This window comes from Elephas maximus, chromosome 15 (genome assembly GCF_024166365.1).
Source record: "Elephas maximus indicus isolate mEleMax1 chromosome 15, mEleMax1 primary haplotype, whole genome shotgun sequence".
Lineage (NCBI taxonomy): Eukaryota > Metazoa > Chordata > Mammalia > Proboscidea > Elephantidae > Elephas > Elephas maximus.
Window position 1 is genome coordinate 80045391 of NC_064833.1, and position 19294 is coordinate 80064684.

Here is a 19294-nt window from a genome sequence, read left to right on the forward strand (position 1 = left end):
GAAGAAAGAAAAAAAGAGAATCTTTTAAACTAATTAGGGTCGCTCAAAAAAAAAAAAAAGTTTTTTTTTTTTTTTTTGAGCCGAAATTGCGTCGATGGCAACAGGTTTGTTTTTTTTTAATGGTTGATGGATATTTAGAAGTATAAAACCCTAGACATGACCATCGTGGGTGTTTGGGGAGGTTTTTATTTCTTCAGTGCAATTTCTTTATCTTTGAAGTAACTAAATGTTAGTATACCTTAAAAGCATAGAAGAAATTCTTGATTTTTGCACTTGAAGAGAGAACGTAGAAAGTTATTTCTAAAATGTGTCTCTGTGTTTCTGGGAAGCTTCATTTCCCTGATTACATTAGTTTAATAATAAATTTATAACATAGTCCACTGAAAAGAAATATTAGCAACAATAGACTGATAATTAAAAAACTATTTACATTCATTTTGGTTGGCTTTCAGACTAGATTAAAATTCAGATTAGTTATTTCTGTGGGCCAGCAAGATAGTTCATCTCAGGAAAAGTCTATTTTAGCACATTTACATGATAGAAACTGTTGACTGAAGAATTCATATACTATCAACTATTGTATGTGTGTAGCATCTATAGGTCTCCTATGAAATTAGTCTTGTTGATATAATTGATAAACGAAAATAATGTAGAAAATATTTCAGGCACAGTTGATGGCTTCTCAATACTGTTTTTGTACTTTCAAACAAATCAAGGATGTACTTTGACTTCTGTTTATGGTTATTCTCATCATGATTATGCATCAATTTAGAGCTTGAAAAATATTCAATTGTTTTATACATGGGCTCTACTTCTAACTGAATAATAACACAGCTATACAATAGAAAGGAAGTGTTCACATTTTTAAAATTACTATCGATTACGTCTGGTATTTTCCAGATAAGCATTTGGATTTTACTACTATATCAGAATATTCTAGTCAAATTCTATAATTCATGTTGACTTTAAAAAAATTAGTTGTTAAAATATGCTGTTTATACTGTAGTTTATAACTAAGAATATTTCATTCATTGAGAAAAATATAACCTCAGTCCTCATATTCAGTATAGCTTCCAGGGTATGGTTGTAGCCCTGGTGGCACAGTGGTTAGGAGCTCAGCTGCTAACCAAAAGGTCGACAGTTCGAACCCACCAGCTGCTCCCTGGAAACCCTGTGGGACCGTCCTACTCTGTCCTGTAGGATTGCTGTGAGTTGGAGTCGACTCGGTAGCGAGTTTGTGTGTTTTCCAACGTGTGATATAATTTTTTATACTTTGTGTTTTATAATGTCATATTAAGCTTGAAAATGAAAGAGCAAGGCGTTCAACATCCGTTGAACATTTGTTCAGCTAATTGAGTTTCAAGGATAATCATACAATAGTATCTTTGTGAAAGAATATATGAAGGATGTTTTTCTTTATAAGAAAATAAGTCTATTCAGGTGAGCTGATGTTTATGCTTCTCTCAGTGGCACTGGGTTTCATACATATTATCTATGATAAAATTTAAAGTAATTGTGAATGTTCTTTAAAGAACATGTTTCATTTTGGTTTAACATTGAGAAGCTAACTTTATTATAAATTTTATTTAAAAATTAGATCGTGCCCGTTTTCTAAGGAGCCTTGGTGAGCAGTGGTTAAGAGCTCGGCTGCTTAATCCAGCCGCTCCTTGGAAACCCTGTGGGGAAGTTCTACTCTGACCTACAGGGTCCTTATGAGTTGGAATCAACTCAGTGGCAATGGGTGTTCTATTTTCTAAAAAAAAATTTTGAAGTCTTCTTTATAAAATCATACAGTTTAAAACTGTATAATTAAAAATAACAATGGAACAAAACAACCAAACAAAAAACCTCTTTGGCTTATCCAACTTTCAGTTCTAGAAAGGATTACATCACAAAATTCACTTCGTTTACATTTCTGTACTTCAGAACACTTTTATGACACTGTGACCAAATGATTAGTTTAACATATGAATAAAGAAAAACATTCTAAATGTCATTTAAGCTTGATTCCTTGGTGATGTGATTAACTAACAATTTAATTAAGAATTAAGTCCATAAATATAGCTATATTTTATGATAAGACTGAAATTTTTATAAAATTCAATAATTCACTGAAGAACATTAAAAAAAAACAATGTGATATAAGTAAGGAATTTTCTAAGGTGGCAAGATAAATAATTGCCTAAATGTCCGTTACTTTACTGTGATTGAACCAGAAGGACCTTTTAAGACGTTAAACCTATCACATACTCATTTTTACTGAACTGCACGATAATTTATTTGTTTTAATATTGTTCAAATGAAAATAAACATCATTCACATAAGCCATGGTTTGCTGTTTCTTTTTTATTTTTAAACATGAATTAAAAAAATTAAAAATGAGCATATCTAAACAGGGCCGTGATAGATAGACCCTGTTTGGGAGTGGGAGAGAAATGTGGGACAGACCTTGCATTCCTAAAAAAGAAAAGAAAACAGACTCACTAGACTGGTTGAGACTGGAGGACTCCCCAAGACTACTGCCATGAGTTATTCTTCAAACCTTGAACCGAAACTAACCCCTGAGGTAACCTTGTAGCTAAATAGTAGATTGGCTCAAAAAATAATGAATATCACCTGTAAGTACCGTAATCCTTAAAAAAAAAAATCACCTATATGAGACCAAACGTCCAACAATTACTTTAAAACAAAGATGAAAATGTGAGGGGACAGGGAAACTAGATTAATAAAACAACCAGAACAGAAATAATTAGAATGTTCATGCATCATGAAGAACGTAACCAACATCACTGAACAACTTGTGTAGAAATTGTTGAATAGGAACCTGAACTGCTGTGTAAACCTTCACCGAAAACACAATAAAATATTATTTAAAAAAAAAAAATGGCCACATTTAGTGGCCTATTACACAAATGCCAATTTTTTTCTTTAGAAGCTCTGATTGTACACTGGTTTTCCCTACTGCTTAGTTCAACACCAGCTTCTCCCAGTGTCGTTTGCTGTGCAGAAAGAGACAATAAACTAATTACATAAAGCTACGCCAAGCATACTTAGGTTAGAACGTCTAAGGGAAAAAAAGCCTTGTGCACCCCTTAACCAGATAATTTGATTTTGAAACAATCTGCTACTACTATGGAGTTCTTGGGTGTTGCATACAGTTAATGTGTTTGGCTGCTAGCCGAAAGGCTGGAGGTTTAAACATCCAGAGGTACCTCGGAAGAAAAGCCCGGCAATCTACTTCTGAATAATTAGTCATTGAAAACCCTGTGGAACAGAATTCTACTCTGACACACATGGGGGGAACCACAAGTCAGAACTGACTAGATGGTAACTGGTTTTTGCTACTACTCTAGACCAAGAGCAGATATTGTCTTTGCCACTCACCTAAAATAAGCGTGCAGATCACAAAGGAAGTCAAACATAAAAACTCAGCAAACTATGAAGATGGGGTCGTCTGGAACACTCCTTCCTGGCTTTAGACGTTGAATTTTGCCAAACTTTGTGCTGTGAAGAAACTTCTGGTTCCGAAGACAGGACTAGGACTACGGCGATAAAATCAGGATTGGCAGCGGCACATCCCGCCCCATGCCTACCGCTCAACAGTCCTCTCCTCCACCAAGGTCAGTCATATCAATAGGACTATTAAATATCTACTTTTGATAGCACTGGACATCGAATTAAGTACTCTAGTGAATAGTAGAATTAACCAGACACTACCTGTGTTCAGCCACAGTTGACTTGGAGGAAAGACCTGGCAATCTAGCCTGAAAAAATCAGCCATTGCAAACCTTATGGGGCACGGTTCTATTCTGATACACATGAGGTTGCCATGAGGTGGAGTCAAGTTGATGACAACTGGTTCTTGGTTCCTAGCAGAGAAAAAATATACATCCCAAATAGCCAGATAAGATCACAGAGGTGTGGGGCGGGGGGGGGGGGGAGGGCAGGCGACAGAGATGGGGAGACTTGTCCCCGGTGCAAGGAGGTGCCAGATGAAGGACAGAATGACATTCCGTGGCGTCACAAATGTGAAAGATTTCTGACCAAGGCAACCAGACAAGAGGGGGAAGGCATTTCTATAGGTGTGATGCTGTTCTCAATGTCCAATCATCTTGAAATTGGGCGACAGGGTGCACAATTTAAAGATTTTCCCTGGACACCTGTCACCCTCGCTATGGCCCTGATAAAGTGTAATATATTATTAGGGTCGTTGAGAGTGTACCGAATAAAGTGCTGGGAGAGTTTATCAGAGTAAAGGTAATTTTCACCTGGGATACCTGAGGATGATTTCTTAGAGGAGGTACTGTTTGCAACAGAGCCTTTAAGGAGAATTAGTTGTCCCTAGATAGAAATGGTCCTACAGGGTTGCTATGAGTCAGAATTGACTTGACAGCAATGGGTTTTTTCTTTTTGGTTAGATAGCAACGCATACTGAAGTTGTTGTTAGGCACCGTCGAGTCAGTTCCGAATCATAGCGACCCTATGTGCAACAGAATGAAACACTGCCTTGTCCTGCACCATCCTCACAATCATTGCTATGTTTGAGCCCGTTGTTACAGTCACTCTGTCAATCCATCCCGTTGAGGATCTTCCTCTTTTTTCACTGACTCTCTACATTACTAAGCATGATGTCCTTCTTCAGGGACTGGTCCCTCCTGAAAACATGTCCAAAGTACGTGAGACATAGTCTTGCCATCCTTGTTGGTAAGGAGCATTCTGGCTGTACTTCTTCAAAGACAGATTTCTTCCTTCTGAACAGAGGGAAGATATTCCAAGAAAAGAAATTACATGAGCAAAGACTTGGAGATGAGAAAGAATAGGGCATGTCTGAGAAATAGTCCTATAGTTTTGGAGGGAGGTGATGGGTACAGGAGAGTGGGCCCTTTGCCTAGAAAGATAGATGTGGATCCAATCATGGCAGGCCTTGAATGTTAGCTGAAGGTTGCTGTAATGTATGGCTTACTTATTTTGTACCAGGCACTGCATTAGATTTGCATAAATTGTTTCATTTAATCTTTACCTAAAGAAGGGGTAGTATTATGCCCATTTTTACATTTAGATGTTTCCTTTCCTTGCTTAGCATCAAAGAGTAGTAAATGTCAGAGTCAGACTGAACCCAACCTGTCTGGCTATAAGGCCCACACCCCGCCATGATGCCATGATGCTCCCATTAGACTTAATTCCACAGGCCCCAGGGATCAACAGCCACCTGATTCTATCAGTCCTGCCAGGAAATGCCTGACCCTGACCCATTTCTACAGCGGCCTCCTCATTGGACTACTGGTTTCCCATTAGCCCTTCTTTTTACACACCCCTTCCATTGCTGTCAGAGCTATCTTTCCGCAAGATTTCATTTCCTGATTTCTGAGATAGCAGCAGTGCAGTCAGGGTAAGTTAGTAATCGGCACCCAAAACCCTTCACACCCATGCCCAAGCTGTTTTTCTATCCTTACATTGTAAGACTCTTGACCCCACCTACACCCTAGGCACACTAACCTTGTCACCACTTTGAACAATATCACCCCTTTGCCACAGGACGTGTCAGAATGTGTAGAAAGGCGTGAGGGGTGAGGAGGAAGGGAGGTGAGGTATGAGTATCTTGGACCCTGAACCTTTGCTCTTATTGTTTGATCTGCCAGATGCTCTTCCTTGCTTTCTCTGTCTGCTTATCTTCACAGTCCTACTGAACTGTCACTTTAAGTAGCATTCTCTAGCCTTCCCCAGTGAGTTACTTGCTCCCACTTGTGTGTTGTTCTGTGTGCTGTCTAGTACAGCTCTCATGACCCTGAAGTTATTGCTGCTTACCTACCTAAGAGGAAGTGGTCTCACATGCTGGCACTGTCTTTTCCATCTTGGTATAACCAGTATCTAAACAGTGTCGAGCCCAGGGTCAATACTCATGGAGTGAGGGCCTGACCCAGGAATATTCCTGCTTCGGGGAAGCCACAGGGGCCGTGTGGGGTGATGTCCCCCCTTGTGCTAAAGGAAATATTGTTTCCTGGGAGGTTGGGCTGACCTCAGCAGCTCAAATTTAACCTCCTCCCTCCACTTTCTTTCTCTCCCAGATTCTAATTGTTATCTGTCTTACAATGATAAGTTCTTACCTATTGGGATTTATTTTTGTCTCAAACTTCTCTCCATTTCTCCATTTTAAACATCTTAACTGGCTTTCATCTTTAAGTTTTACTTCTTTCAATTTCATATATACGTTGTTGTTAGTTGCCATTGAGTCAGCTCTGACTCAAGGCAACCTTATGTGCCAGAAGGCAACATTGCCTGGTCTTGCACCATCCTCACAATCTTTGGTATGTTTGAGCCCATGGTTGTCACTATTGTGTCAATCCCTCTTACGAAAATTTTCCCTCATTTCGCTGACCCTCTACCTTATCAAACAAGATGTTGTTTTCTAGTGATGGTCTTTCCTGATAATGTGTCCAAAGTAAGCTAGATGAAGTCTCACCATCCTCCTTCTAAGGAACATTCTGGCTGTATTTCTTCCAAGATGGGTTTGTTCATGAAGTATATGAATATCGAATATACTTCATGAACAAATGCATCTTGGAAGAAATACAGCCTATATACACACACACAAATATATATAGAGATGGGATGTGGGGAAGGAGGGAGAGAGCAGAGAAAGTGAGAGAGGAGCCTGGTGGTGCAGAGGTTAAGCACTAAGCTGCTACAAAAGGTCGGCAGTTCGAACCCACCAGCAGCTTCACAGGAGAAAGGTAGGACAGTCTGCTTTGGAAAAGATTTACAGCCTTGGATACCCTATGGTGCAGTTCTACTCTGTCCTATAGGGTCACTATGAGTCAGAATTGACTCAACAGCAATGGGTTTTCTTTTTTTTTTTTTTGGTACACACACACACACACACACCTCCACACACAGAGGCTAGTTCCTATGGCCTTTTTTCAAGAGAATTGTTGTTAGTTGTCATTGAATTGACTCCCAACTCATGGCAGCCCTGTGCACAACGGGGAAAAATGCTGCCCAGCCTTGCACCATTCCCATAATTGTTTGCGGATTGGACTGTTTTGATTCATAGGGTTTCATTGGCTGATTTCCAGATGTAGATCACCAGGCCTTTCTTCCTAGGCCATCTTAGTCTGGGAGCTCTGCTGAAACCTGTTCAGCATCATAGCAACACCCAAGGCTCCACCAAGAGACAGATGGTGGCTGCATATGAGGTGCATTGGTTGGAAATCGAACCCAGGTCTCCCACATGGAAGGCAGGAATTCTGCCACTGAGCCATCTTAATCATCATTAAGTAAACTCTGTTGTAATTTGGCTCTGTGCTCAGGTCCCTCTTCAGTCAACAGGATGATATAAGCTGCTTCTTTGGGAGGGTCTCCTACAAGAAAGCTTTCCCATATACCACATCCTTCTCTTTCTTTGAGAACCACACACTTACGGTGAAGTGGAGGGCTGGGACAGGAAATGGTCAGGCACAGCCACACACTACTTGACTTTCCTTCCCTGCTGCTGAGTCTCACACACTCGTGACTCAGGCCCTGCCTCCTTCAAGGAACTTCAGTACATCAGTGTCCTAGTCATCTAGCGCTACCATAACAAATACCACAAGTGGATGGCTTTAACAAAGAGAAACTTATTTTCTCACAGTCTAATAGGTTACATGTCAAAATTCAGGGCATCAGCTCCAGGGGAAGGCTTCCTTTCTCTGTTGGCTCTGGAAGAAGGCCCTTGTCCTCAATCTTCCCATGGTTGAGAAGCTTCTCAGGCACAGGGACCCCAGGTCCAAAGAACGTGCTCTGCTCCCAGCACTGCTTTCTTGGTGGTATGAGGTCCCCAACTCTCTGCTTGCTTCTCTTTCCTTTTATCTCTTAAGAGATAAAAGGTGGTGCAGGCCAAACCCCAAGGAAACTCCCTTTACATTGGATCAGGGAGGTGACCTTAGTAAGGGTGGTGTTACAATCCCACCCTAATCCTCTTAACATAAAATTACAATCACAAAATAGAGGATAACCATATAATACTGGGAATCATGGCCTAACCAAGTTGACACATATTTTTGGGGGGATGCAATTCAATCCATGACAGTCAGTCACCTCTGAAAGTTTCTGAGCCCCATATTACCTAAATTCAAATTCTCTCCCACAGGACCTCTGTGCCCCGTGGAAATCAATCAAGGGCAGAAGCTGAACATCTCTTTTAGTGTCTAAATATTCCACAGTAGTTAAGAAGTAGCAAGGCCAAACACAGACCCTCCAACTTTACACTCTGTCTCATGATTGATAAACTCAGATTAGAATTGTTTGTCCCCCTGAATCTAGCTAACCACAGAGAAAAACATTGACACACCCTTTGCTTGCAAAACAACTCCACCTGTAAAGTGTCCCTTCAGCAACATGTTTTTCCCTCCCCCAAGAGTCTAAGGAAAAACCACCCTGCTGAGACACTCTGATCTTCAGATCTGGGGCACTCTCCCTGTTGCAAGAGCCTGAATCAGCCTTCTTACTTGTCTGGTTTTTGTCTTTGATAGTTTGCTGTTGTGACTTGGATAGGACTGGCAGCCCATCTTTGGATTTCCATTTTCTCCACCCTGGTACTGGGGCCTCTCGAGCCCATTGTGCTCCTTCCACGGCTGATGATTCAGGGATCCCAGAGTGAGTCAAGTTCCTGATCCCTGTCCTGCAGACATCTGTCTGTGGGAGCACGCTAAGGATTTAATTTTGCATTTTTGTTTGAGCACTCTTCTGGTTTTGTTTTGCTGCCATCCTTGTTCCACAATTAATACTATAGGAAATTTGCAAACCCTGCCAACTGTATGCTTTGCTACTATAGCAACAATTGAGTTCTTTAAGCTCCAAAAATAGCATAATTTTACTATGGACAACATGGAACTCTAATGGTCCCTTTGAGGCACTTGGAATCGTCCTAAACTTGCACATCTATGAAATGCGCTCAAATGTCAAGGCTCTAAGATCTCTTCTCACCAATGGTCATCTTATTTCACATAGTATGAAGAGGATGAAAATGAGAGAATATCTCTCTGCCTCTTAAAGACTGTCTCTCTCACCACCAGTTCACCTTTTTTGCTCCTCTTTCACCCCCAACTAAACCTCACAACCCTTTCCTCACCCAGAGCCCTCCATCTCCACCAGCTCAGCTCTTTCTTTCACCTACTATTCCTCATTACTTTGTGGATTCCCTTTCCTCTCCTTCAGCCCTACTCCTCCTCTTCACGCCTTTAGTTTAATGTGTCTATTAAACATCCCAAGTCCTTACATACTTATACTTACCACAATAGGTCAAGTCTGCCTTTCCCCCAGATATCTCACTACAGCCCTTACATGATCTTCAGGTCAGAGATGTAGTCTTCTGGAAATGACACCACTGAAAAGACACCAATCTTGAAGGAAGATTACACTGGAAGGAATCTTACACTGTTCTCCTAGCCATCAATACTGCTGCAAAACTACCAGGCATACAACCTTGGGTTTACACTTCACAATTAAACAAACAAACTTTACTTCAAATAGAAATCCAACCCAACAGGAGACCTTAAACTGAGGCTTTTTCAATAGCCCTCCACCCCCAAAGCAGATGGCCAACATGAGGAAGGCTGTTTTCCCAAGAACTTCAGAAGAAGCAGATAACATCTTGAAGTGGTCAGCTTCTACCCAACATACCAGAACAAGAGTCCCTAGGCATTCCCTATTTAATCCTCTCCATAATCTCCCTTTTCGTCCTTCTCATTATCTTCCCTTTATTTTTCAATCACCCATTACTATTAAAACTTCCCTGAATCATGTCTTCCCTTTTCCTTTTCGCCCTCCCTACCATTCCCTTCTTCTCTATTTTTCATTTACCTACAAACATTTAGAGCTCCAAAAAAAACCTTTGGATGACTTTTGCTGAACTGAATACTTAATCTTAAAAATTTTCTTACAATAATTGCTTTTGTTTGCCCTTTCCTCTTAGCTCAATCGTCTTTCCCCTAATTCCTCTTCCCTTTCTTAAAATCACTAACCTCCCTCTTCTGAGTTTCCCCTTAGGAACAAAAAGGCTATAGGAACAATAGAGGAGATGTTTTTCAAATTTATACGGAGAACTACGTGTGTGGCACAAGGGATGAACTGTGGTGGCTATGAGAAGGCACCTTGCAGAACTTCTACTACAAGGGCCCCAGCTGCTTTGCTATAAAATCCATCACCTCATTTGCACCAAGGCCACACTTCCGAAAGATTAAGTGTGGCAGGGATACTAAGATAGGTCCATTCTGGAAGATATGAGATTCCTCTGACAGCAGACATTGCCTTAAGGACTCACTGATGGCCTTACTTAGACTTCATATCAGTCTAGGATGTTTTCTTAATAAAATCCTTACACATTTAATCCTGTCTTGGCAACCATTTTTTTTGGAGGACACAAACTAACCTTCAAATATTATGAATTTAAATATTAAGAATACTCTTAGTTTTTATCTGAAAAATCCTTTTGCTTTATGTTAAATTCTTAAGAATATTTTCACCGGGAATAGATTTCTAGGTCGGCTTCCCCACCCCCCCACCCACCTCAGCACCTTCAATATGTCATTCTGTTGTTTTGGCTTTCATAGTTTCTGTTGATAAGTCAGACGTAAGTACTACTATTGCTCTTCCAAACACATCTTTTGCTTTTCTTCTGGCAGCTTTTAAGATTTTTGTCTGTCTTTGGTTTCCAATAGTTTAACTTACATATTTAAGCCTCAGTATAGTTTTCTTTGTGTTTCTCCTCCTAGAGGTTTGCTAAGGTTTTGAAACTGGAGGTTGAATTCTTTGATCAGTTTTGGATTTTTGTCATACATCTCTTCAAATATTGCTTCTAATCTATTCTCTCCCTTTTCTTCTTCCAAAACTCCAATTACACGTATGTTAGGACTTTTATTTTTCATTTTTGAAATGACTTTGTCCCATATGTTTTTCCTGCTCTGTTCTATGTTTTCAATTCTTTTTTTCTCTGTTCTTCAGTTTGGATATTGCCTATTGACTGACTTCTGATAGTACCTAGTTTGTACTTACATCCACCCAACAATTGCTTATTTTCATGTATTGTATTTCTTGATTCTTGAAGGTCCATTTGATTCTTTTTTTTAGATTGCAATTCCCTGCAAAAATCTTTATCTATTTTGCCACCTTTTTCTCCAATTTACTTAAAATGAATCATATTTTATTTAAAATAAAAGCCTTGCCTGATGACTCCAGTTTCAGGACCATCTATGCTTCTTTACTTTTATTTACCTTTTTGTATTTCTGCTGCATTTTCTGTTTCTTTGTATGTCTAGTAATATTGTATGATGGACATTGTGTTTAAGTGTAGATGCTACACGTAATGTCTTCTACCAGTAATGGGTCTTCCTTTTTCTTCTAGGACTCCAGTAATACAAATGTTGAACCTTTTTTTTTTTTTTTAATAACTTTTATTAAGCTTCAAGTGAACGTTTACAAATCCAATCAGTCTGTCACATATAAGTTTACATACATCTCACTCCCTACTCCCACTTGCTCTCCCCCTCTTGAGTCAGCCCTTTCAGTCTCTCCTTTCTTGACAATTTTGCCGGCTTCCCTCTCTCTCTATCCTCCCATCCCCCCTCCAGACAAGAGTTGCCAACACAGTCTCAAGTGTCCACCTGATATAATTAGCTCACTCTTCATCAGCGTCTCTCTCCCACCCGCTGACCAGTCCCTTTCATGTCTGATGAGTTGTCTTCGGGGATGGTTCCCGTCCTGTGCCAACAGAAGGTCTGGGGAGCATGGCCGCCGGGACTCCTCCAGTCTCAGTCAGACCATTAAGTTTGGTCTTTTCATGAGAATTTGGGGTCTGCACCCCACTGTTCTCCTGCTCCCTCAGGGGTTCTCTGTTGTGCTCCCTGTCAGGGCAGTCATCGATTGTGGCCAGGCACCAACTAGTTCTTCTGGTCTCAGGATGATGTAGGTCTCTGGTTCATGTGGCCCTTTCTGTCTCTTGGGCTCTTAGTTGTCGTGTGACCTTGGTGTTCTTCATTTTCCTTTGCTCCAGGTGGGTTGAGACCAATTGATGCATCTTAGATGGCCGCTTGTTAGCATTTAAGACCCCAGACGCCACCTTTCAAAGTGGGATGCAGAATGATTTCATAATAGAATTATTTTGCCAATTGACTTAGAAGTCCCCGCAAACCATTTGAACCTTTTTTTAATCTGTCTTTCACCTCAGGCTCTTTCTCTCTGACCCATTTTTTACTTTTGTCATTTTCATTCCCTTGGTTGTTTCCTTACTTTCTTCTACTTCCTTTATTAAATTTCCATTTGAATCTTTTCTGTCTTGGACAGACAGTGGTAATTTATTTTTCATTTTTGAAATGATTTTGTCTTTCAAGTTTTTTTTTTCTTCTTCTGATTTGATCAGCTTTTGTGGTGTTTCTTCACAATTTTGTCCATTTTATTTTTAGTTTTTGAATTTCTGGTTCTAGATTTGATACTTGTTTGATGATATTTAGTTTTACTTTGGTCTTAGAGTTTTCTTGTGGCATAGCTGATTTTGGGGGGAAATTTTTCCTTAGGTGAAATGTTTCAATTTACATTTTCTGTTTTCATCTTGGAGTAGCTTTTATTGAGTTTGTTTGATTTTTTTTTTTTTAAATAATAAGCCTTTTGTGGACAGGGTGCCTACTGGAAAAGTGTTTTTTTGTTATCAGTATACCAAAGAACCAAAAACCAAACCTATTGCCATCAAGTCAATTCTCACTCATTGCAACCCTATAGGACAGAGTAGAACTGCCCCATAGGGTTTCCAAGGCTGTAAATCGTTATGGAAGCGACTGCCACATCTTTCTTCTGCGGAGCTAGTGGGTTCGAACCGCTGACCTTTTGGTTAGCAGCTGAGTGCTTTAACCACTGTGCCACCAGGGCTCCTCCCATCAGTATTAAAAAAACCAAACTCATTGCTGTTGAGTCAATTCTGACTCATAGTGACCCTATAGGACAGAGTAGAACAGCCCCATAGGATTTCCAAGGAGCAGCTAGTGGATTCAAAATGTCTACCTTTTGGTTAGCAGTCATAGCTCTTAACCACTACGTCACCAGGGTTTCCCGTCAATATAGTGAAGTGTGATTTCTTTAGTAGATAACATTCTTAGTGGTGGAAGTGGTTTTGTGTACACGGGTGGAAGTGGTTTCATGGCATGGCTGGTGTGACATATCTTTTTTGTTTCTATAACCCATAAACCCATTGCTGTCGAATTGATTTGGACTCATAGCGACCCTACAGGAAACAGCAGAACTGCCCCATAGGGTTTCCAAGGAGCATCTGGTGGATTCAAATCGCCGACCTTTTGGTTAGTAGCTGTAGCTCTTAACCAGGGTTTTCTTTGTTTCTATAGGGCCTTTAACTTCCCCTGTTTTTCTCTTTCCCTTTACTGCTGATGTACCTTTAAGGGACACTACCCCTTGTCAATGTAGCTGATTTTCCTTCAGAAGCAATGCTTATCTGAAGCTGTCACCTGTGGTCTCACTCACTTTCAAGCCCCTTCCCTGTAGCCAGTGCTGTAATTTATCAAGACCTAGGCTTGTATTCAGTATTTTGGCACATTACTTTTTTTTCTTTCTTTCAGGGTTTGATTTTGGCTATTTGTCTATATCATCCATTCCTCTCTCTTATTCAAAGATTCTCTGAAGCTTTGCCTTCCCTACTCTCTGCAGAATCTTATGGCAGTGGGAGAAACTTTTTTGGAATTTGGTGTTTATCAGTTTACTGGTAATTTGAGGTATGTGGTATCCTGTCTCCTAGTATTGCTGTAGGCATGGACCATATATGGCTTTATTTGTATTCCTAGTATATCTCATGGTTTTTTTTTTTGAGAAAATGTATGCAGAGATTCTGATTCAGACAGTTGACATTATCCTCTAGACATGAGGATAATTTACCTGTTACCTCTTATTAATACTTTTATCTGTTAATAAGTAGCCCCAATTCATTTATTTTCATGCTTCCTAATAAACCAAAAAAAAAACCCAAACCCACTGCTGTTGACTTGATTCCAGCTCATAGTGATAGTGTCGCTATGAGTCACTATGATGCTTCCTAACAGTTCATTAATTATACAATTTATTCATTAATTCTATTGTTGATGGTCATTTAGATTACACCCAATATTTTGCTATTATAAAAAAAATGCTGCAAAGAACATTTTTGTACATTTGTTTACACGTGTAAGCATTTCTCTAGAGTATATACCTAAGTCTGAAAGTGTTGGGCTATAGAATGTATACATCTTCACCTTTACCTGATAGTGCTTAAATGCTCTCAAAAATGGTTATAACAATTTACAACTTTAACATCAGTGTTATTCTCGTTTTTCTATACCTTAGTGATAGTATTATCAAAGGTTTATGTTTTTGTCAATCTGATGAATATGACATACTATGGTGCATTAATTTGCATTTCTCTGATTACTAGTGAGGTGATGAAGGTTTGGTTAGCCTGTTGATATTCTTTTCCCATGTTTCTATTGAGTTATCCTTTCTTATTGATTTTAGCTCTTGGTATATTCTGGAAACTCATACTTTTAAAAACCTGTATTTTGTAAATATATTTTTCCAAGTTTGCTTATGGCTATACACAAGTTTTTAAACTATAATTTTGTCAAATCTATCATTTTCTCCATTAGTATTTGTGTTTTATGCCATTTTTAATGAAATTCTTCTTACCACCCAGATCATAGAGGTATGCTCCTATATTTTCTCGTAAAAGTGTAATATTTTGCTTTTTCATATGTATGCCTTTACTCCATCTGGAGATTATTTTTGTGTACAATGCCAAATGGTAACTGAATTTTTTCCTATGGGGACAGTCAATTGCTCCAGGACCACATATTCATACTTACAAAGGCTCCTTGTCTATTCAATTATTTTCAAAACCAGCTGGGCAGTTAGGGCCTTTCAAAATATTTTCCATCACATCTTTTGGGGTTTCTCTCACCACACCCTTATACAGTAACATTTTCTTATGAAACCAAACTACTTATCACATTCACTCTTCTTGAAATATGTTCAAGACTCTGCTCTAGCTCTCCCCATAAATGATGTTCTGTCGTATCACTGTTCTTTGTCAGTTGTAAACTTCTCGTGAAAAAGACATTGCCTAATACATTTCTGCATCCTCGAAAATTCAGCATCGACACTGAAGGCTTTCATATACGCTTCAGACGAATTTTATTCTGAACTTGGGCCTTTTAGAGAGCAATTTCCAAGCCATGTATACACCTATTCAGGTTTTCATACACAGAAACAAAAAGATTCGTCTTTTTTCTACCTTCCCACTAAAATGTCTAGTGATGCGAAATCTCTGATTTCAAAGTCTTAAACAGAAACCTCAAAATACTTTCAATGAAAAGGAACGAACCCCCTGATTTCTGCCCGTCTAAAAAAAAAGTTTAGTTTTTTTTCTACAGGACAGACATCCGTGGCCGGCGTTTCCAGTGCTGTTTGTCAGGGGCAGGCATCGTCGGCCCGCTTCGCCTGGACTTGCCCCCTCCCAGAGGCCGGCCCTTGAACCGGTTCTGAGGTGAAGCGATGCTCGTCCTCCTCTTCTTCCCTTACTTGGCGCTTGGCTTCCACTGAAGCCTCGACTCCGAAAAAAATGGCAGGAGGCGGAAATCACCTCCGCAGCCAGTCTGTTCTTAAATGGAACGCCGGAGTGTCAAGCTCGCTGTCAGCATTCCTAAAGAGAAGGCCCTGGCCTTTTCCGCAGAAGCGACAGCTGGCGCAAACTTCTGGGACGACTTCCAGAATCGTCGCAGGCTCCCGTGCGGCCGCGTTGAGCGCAGGGCCTTCCCTGGGCCCGCCCCAGGCGTCTTCCGGTCTCCGCAGAGGCCTCAGGCCGGCGCCGGCTTAGTGGGGCGGGGCGCTGCTGGGCACCGGAGGAGCGATGGGCCGGGCGCGACCACCACCCCTCCACGGCCGCCTGACCTCGTCCCGCGACCGCCGCGCACGCGCGCCAGGCCTGCATTTCCTATAGGCTGGCAGCGCGGAGCCCCGCCCACGCCGGCCGCGCCCGCCCCGCTCCGCCCCGGCTCCGGCCCGGCTCGCACCGCAGTCCCGGCAGGTCGGCGGTGCCTTCGAAAGGCGGCGAGGTAGGCTGTGAGCGCGATGGCGAGCGCGGGGCGGCTGCTGTGCGTGCTGAGCCTGCTTCTCTGCGGAATGGTGAGCCTCGTGCTGTCCGCACCCTCCAGAGGCACCACCGAGAAGCCCATCATTGGTAAGAAGGGTGTGCGGGGTTTCGGGGAACGTGTGCCATCCCTTGGCCCTTCCAGCTGCTGGGCTCGAACTCCGTACGCCCCCCTTTGACAACGTCCCCAAGTATAGGGTTTTTATTGTGTCTTCATTTATAGTACAGGTAGAAATCGGACACCATTTGGATCATACTAATCATATTGAAATGTAGCATCGTCGATTTCACTTAGATTAATACCGCTCTCTGCCGAACTGGAAGGGAGGAGGCACACTGAAGAATCCTGCGGAATTAGATTTTTCTTTGGATATATAGCTAGGAGTCTCTACAAATTATACAATTTCTGTACTTAAATTGTATTTATTACAGTTTCGCTGGCTGAGGGCACATTTGAAGATACAAGGCTCTATACATAAAAAAATGGAATCGACTAGATAATCAAGAAATTAAGGTCTACCTTGGACTTTGTCATCTTCAGCAGTAGAGGGCAGCAGTGGCATGTATGAGTCTAATCTAAATCTTTTGGTGTAAACGTGATGCATGTAATTTTTCGTTTCCAGCAAATTTATGTTTTAAAAAGAATAAAACCAGTTTGCATTAGACACACAGACGGGGAAAAGCTACCGGGGAGAAATTAGCCTGGGATTAAAATTTGCCAAAAAGTAATTTATGCTTATATATATTTGGACAGTTAAAATTGACTTTATTTTAGCTGTAGGTTTATGTCATTCATGCTATTTAATTTTTCTCCCACAAAGATGAGCACTGTACCATGTAACTAAACAAAAAGTAGAGTATTTTTCCTATGTATGAGTAGTGTCACCATTTGGAATTTGGAATGTCTTGTTTCATAGTTATGTAAAATGATTGGATTCCCCAAGGAAGCCAGAGAGCTTTTTTGTTTTGTTTTTAAGAAAACAACAAACCTCAAAATATAATTATAGGTAGTGTGTTGAGAATTGTGGGTCCATAAAGGAGGAGAAAAGGAAAGAGGGCATTCTTTTCTCTTTCCTAGAATCACCCTTTCCATATGAAGTTTGTGATCTTTTTGTCCATCTCATTAGAAAATGTCCTTGGGATTTGGATCGGAATTGCATTGTATCTATAGATGGCTTTTGGTAAAATAGACATTTTTATCATGTTAAGTCTTCCTATCCATGAGCAAGGTGTTTTTCCACTTATGTAGGTCTCTTTTGGTTTCTTACAGTAATGTGTTGTAGTTTTTTTTTGTATAGGTCTTTTACATCTCTGGTAAGATTTATTCCTAAGTATTTTATCTTCTTGGGGGCAACTGTAAATGGTATTGATTTGCTGATTTCCTCTTTGATGTTCTTTTTGTTGGTGTAGAGGAATCCAACTGATTTTTATATGTTTATCTTGTATCCTGATCTGCTGCTGAACTCTTCTATTAGTTTCAGTGCTTTTGATGAGGATTCTTTAGGGTTTTCTGTGTATAAGATCATGTCATCTGTAAATAGAGGTACTTTTACTTCTTCTTTACCAATCTGGATGCCCTTTATTTCCTTACGTAGCCTAATTGGTCTGGCTAGGACCTCCAACACAGTGTTGAAAAAGAGTGGTGATAAAGGGCATCCTTGTTTGGTCCCCGATCTCTAGGGGAATGCTTTCAGACTCTCTCCATTTAGGATAATGTTGGTTGTTGGCTTTGTATAAATGCCCTTTATTACATTAAGGAATTTTCCTTCTATTCCTATTTTGCTGAGAGTTTTTATCATGAATGGGTGTTAGACTTTGTCAAATGCCTTTTCTGCATCAATTGGTAAAATCATGTGATTCTTGTTTTTAGTTTTATTTATATGATTGATTACATTGATTGTTTTTCTAATGTTGAACCATCGCTGCATACCTGGTATGAATCCTGCTTGGTCATGGTGAATTATTTTTTTGATATGTTGTTGAATTCTATTGGTTAGAATTTTGTTGAGGATTTTTACATCTAAGTTCATGAGGGATATAGGTCTGTAATTTCCTTTTTTTTGTGGTGTCTTTATTTGGTTTTGGTATCAGGATTATGCTGACTTCATAGAGTGAGTTTGGGAGTTTTCCATTCTTTTTTGTGCTCTGAGATACCTTCAGTAGTAGTGGTGTTAACTCTTCTTTGAAAGTTTAATAGAATCCTCCTGTGAAGCTGTCAGGGCTAGGGCTTTTTGGAGGGGGGGGGAATTTTATTACCTCTTCAATCTCTCCTTTTGTTATAGGTTTATTTAGTTGTTCTACCTCTGTTTATGTTAGTTTAGTAGATAGTGTGTTTCTAGAAGTTTGTCCATTTCTCTAAGTTTTCAAATTTGTTGGAGTACAGTTTTTTCATAGTATTCTGTTATGACTTTTAATTTCAGTTTGGTCTGTTGCAATATCACCCATTTCTTTTCTTATTTGACTTACTTGCTTCCTCTCCTGTTTTTCAGTTGTCAGTTTGGCCAGTGGTTTTTCACTTTTGTTAATCTTTTCAAAGAACCAGCTTTTGGTTTTGTTAACTCTTTCGATTGTTTTTCTTTTCTCTATTTCCTTTAATTCTGCTTTGATTTTTATTAATTCCTTTCTTTTGGTGCCCATGAGGTTTTTTTGCTGCACTCTTCCTATTTGTTCGAGTTGTAGGGTTAGTGTTTTGATTTTGGCCCTTTCTCCTTTTTGTATGTGTGCATTTATTGATATAAATTGACCTCTGAGCACTGCTTTAGCTGTGTCCCAAAGGTTCTGATAGGAAGTGTTTTCATTCTCATTGGATTCTAGAAATTTCTTTATTCATCCTTAATTTCTTTTATAACTCAGTCATTTTTGAGCAAGGTGTTATTCAGTTTCCAAGTGTTTGATTTTTTTTCCCTGCTTTTTCTGTTATCCATTTCTACTATTATGGCTTTATGGTCAGAAAAGATGCTTTGTAATATTTCAGTGTTTTGGATTCTGTTAAATCTTGCTTTGTGGCCTAATATGTGGTCTGTTCTGGAGAATGTTCCATGTGCATTGGAGAAGAAAGTATACTTGGCTGCTGTTGGGTGGAGTGTTCTGTTTATGTCTGTGAGGTCAAATTGGTTGTTTGTTGCATTTAGATATTCTGTGTCT

General features: G+C 40.0%; 1 protein-coding gene across 1 annotated transcript in view; it reads left to right on the top strand.

Moving 5' to 3' along the window:
• The first annotated feature begins 16041 nt into the window (after positions 1 to 16041).
• GGH (gamma-glutamyl hydrolase) overlaps positions 16042 to 19294 on the top strand; it is a 40042-nt gene continuing 36789 nt past the window's right edge. Inside the window, exon 1 of the mRNA XM_049854026.1 lies at positions 16042 to 16240. Coding sequence (XP_049709983.1) covers positions 16132 to 16240 — 109 coding nt within the window. The 5' untranslated portion in view covers positions 16042 to 16131. The remainder of the gene's footprint in view (positions 16241 to 19294) is intronic.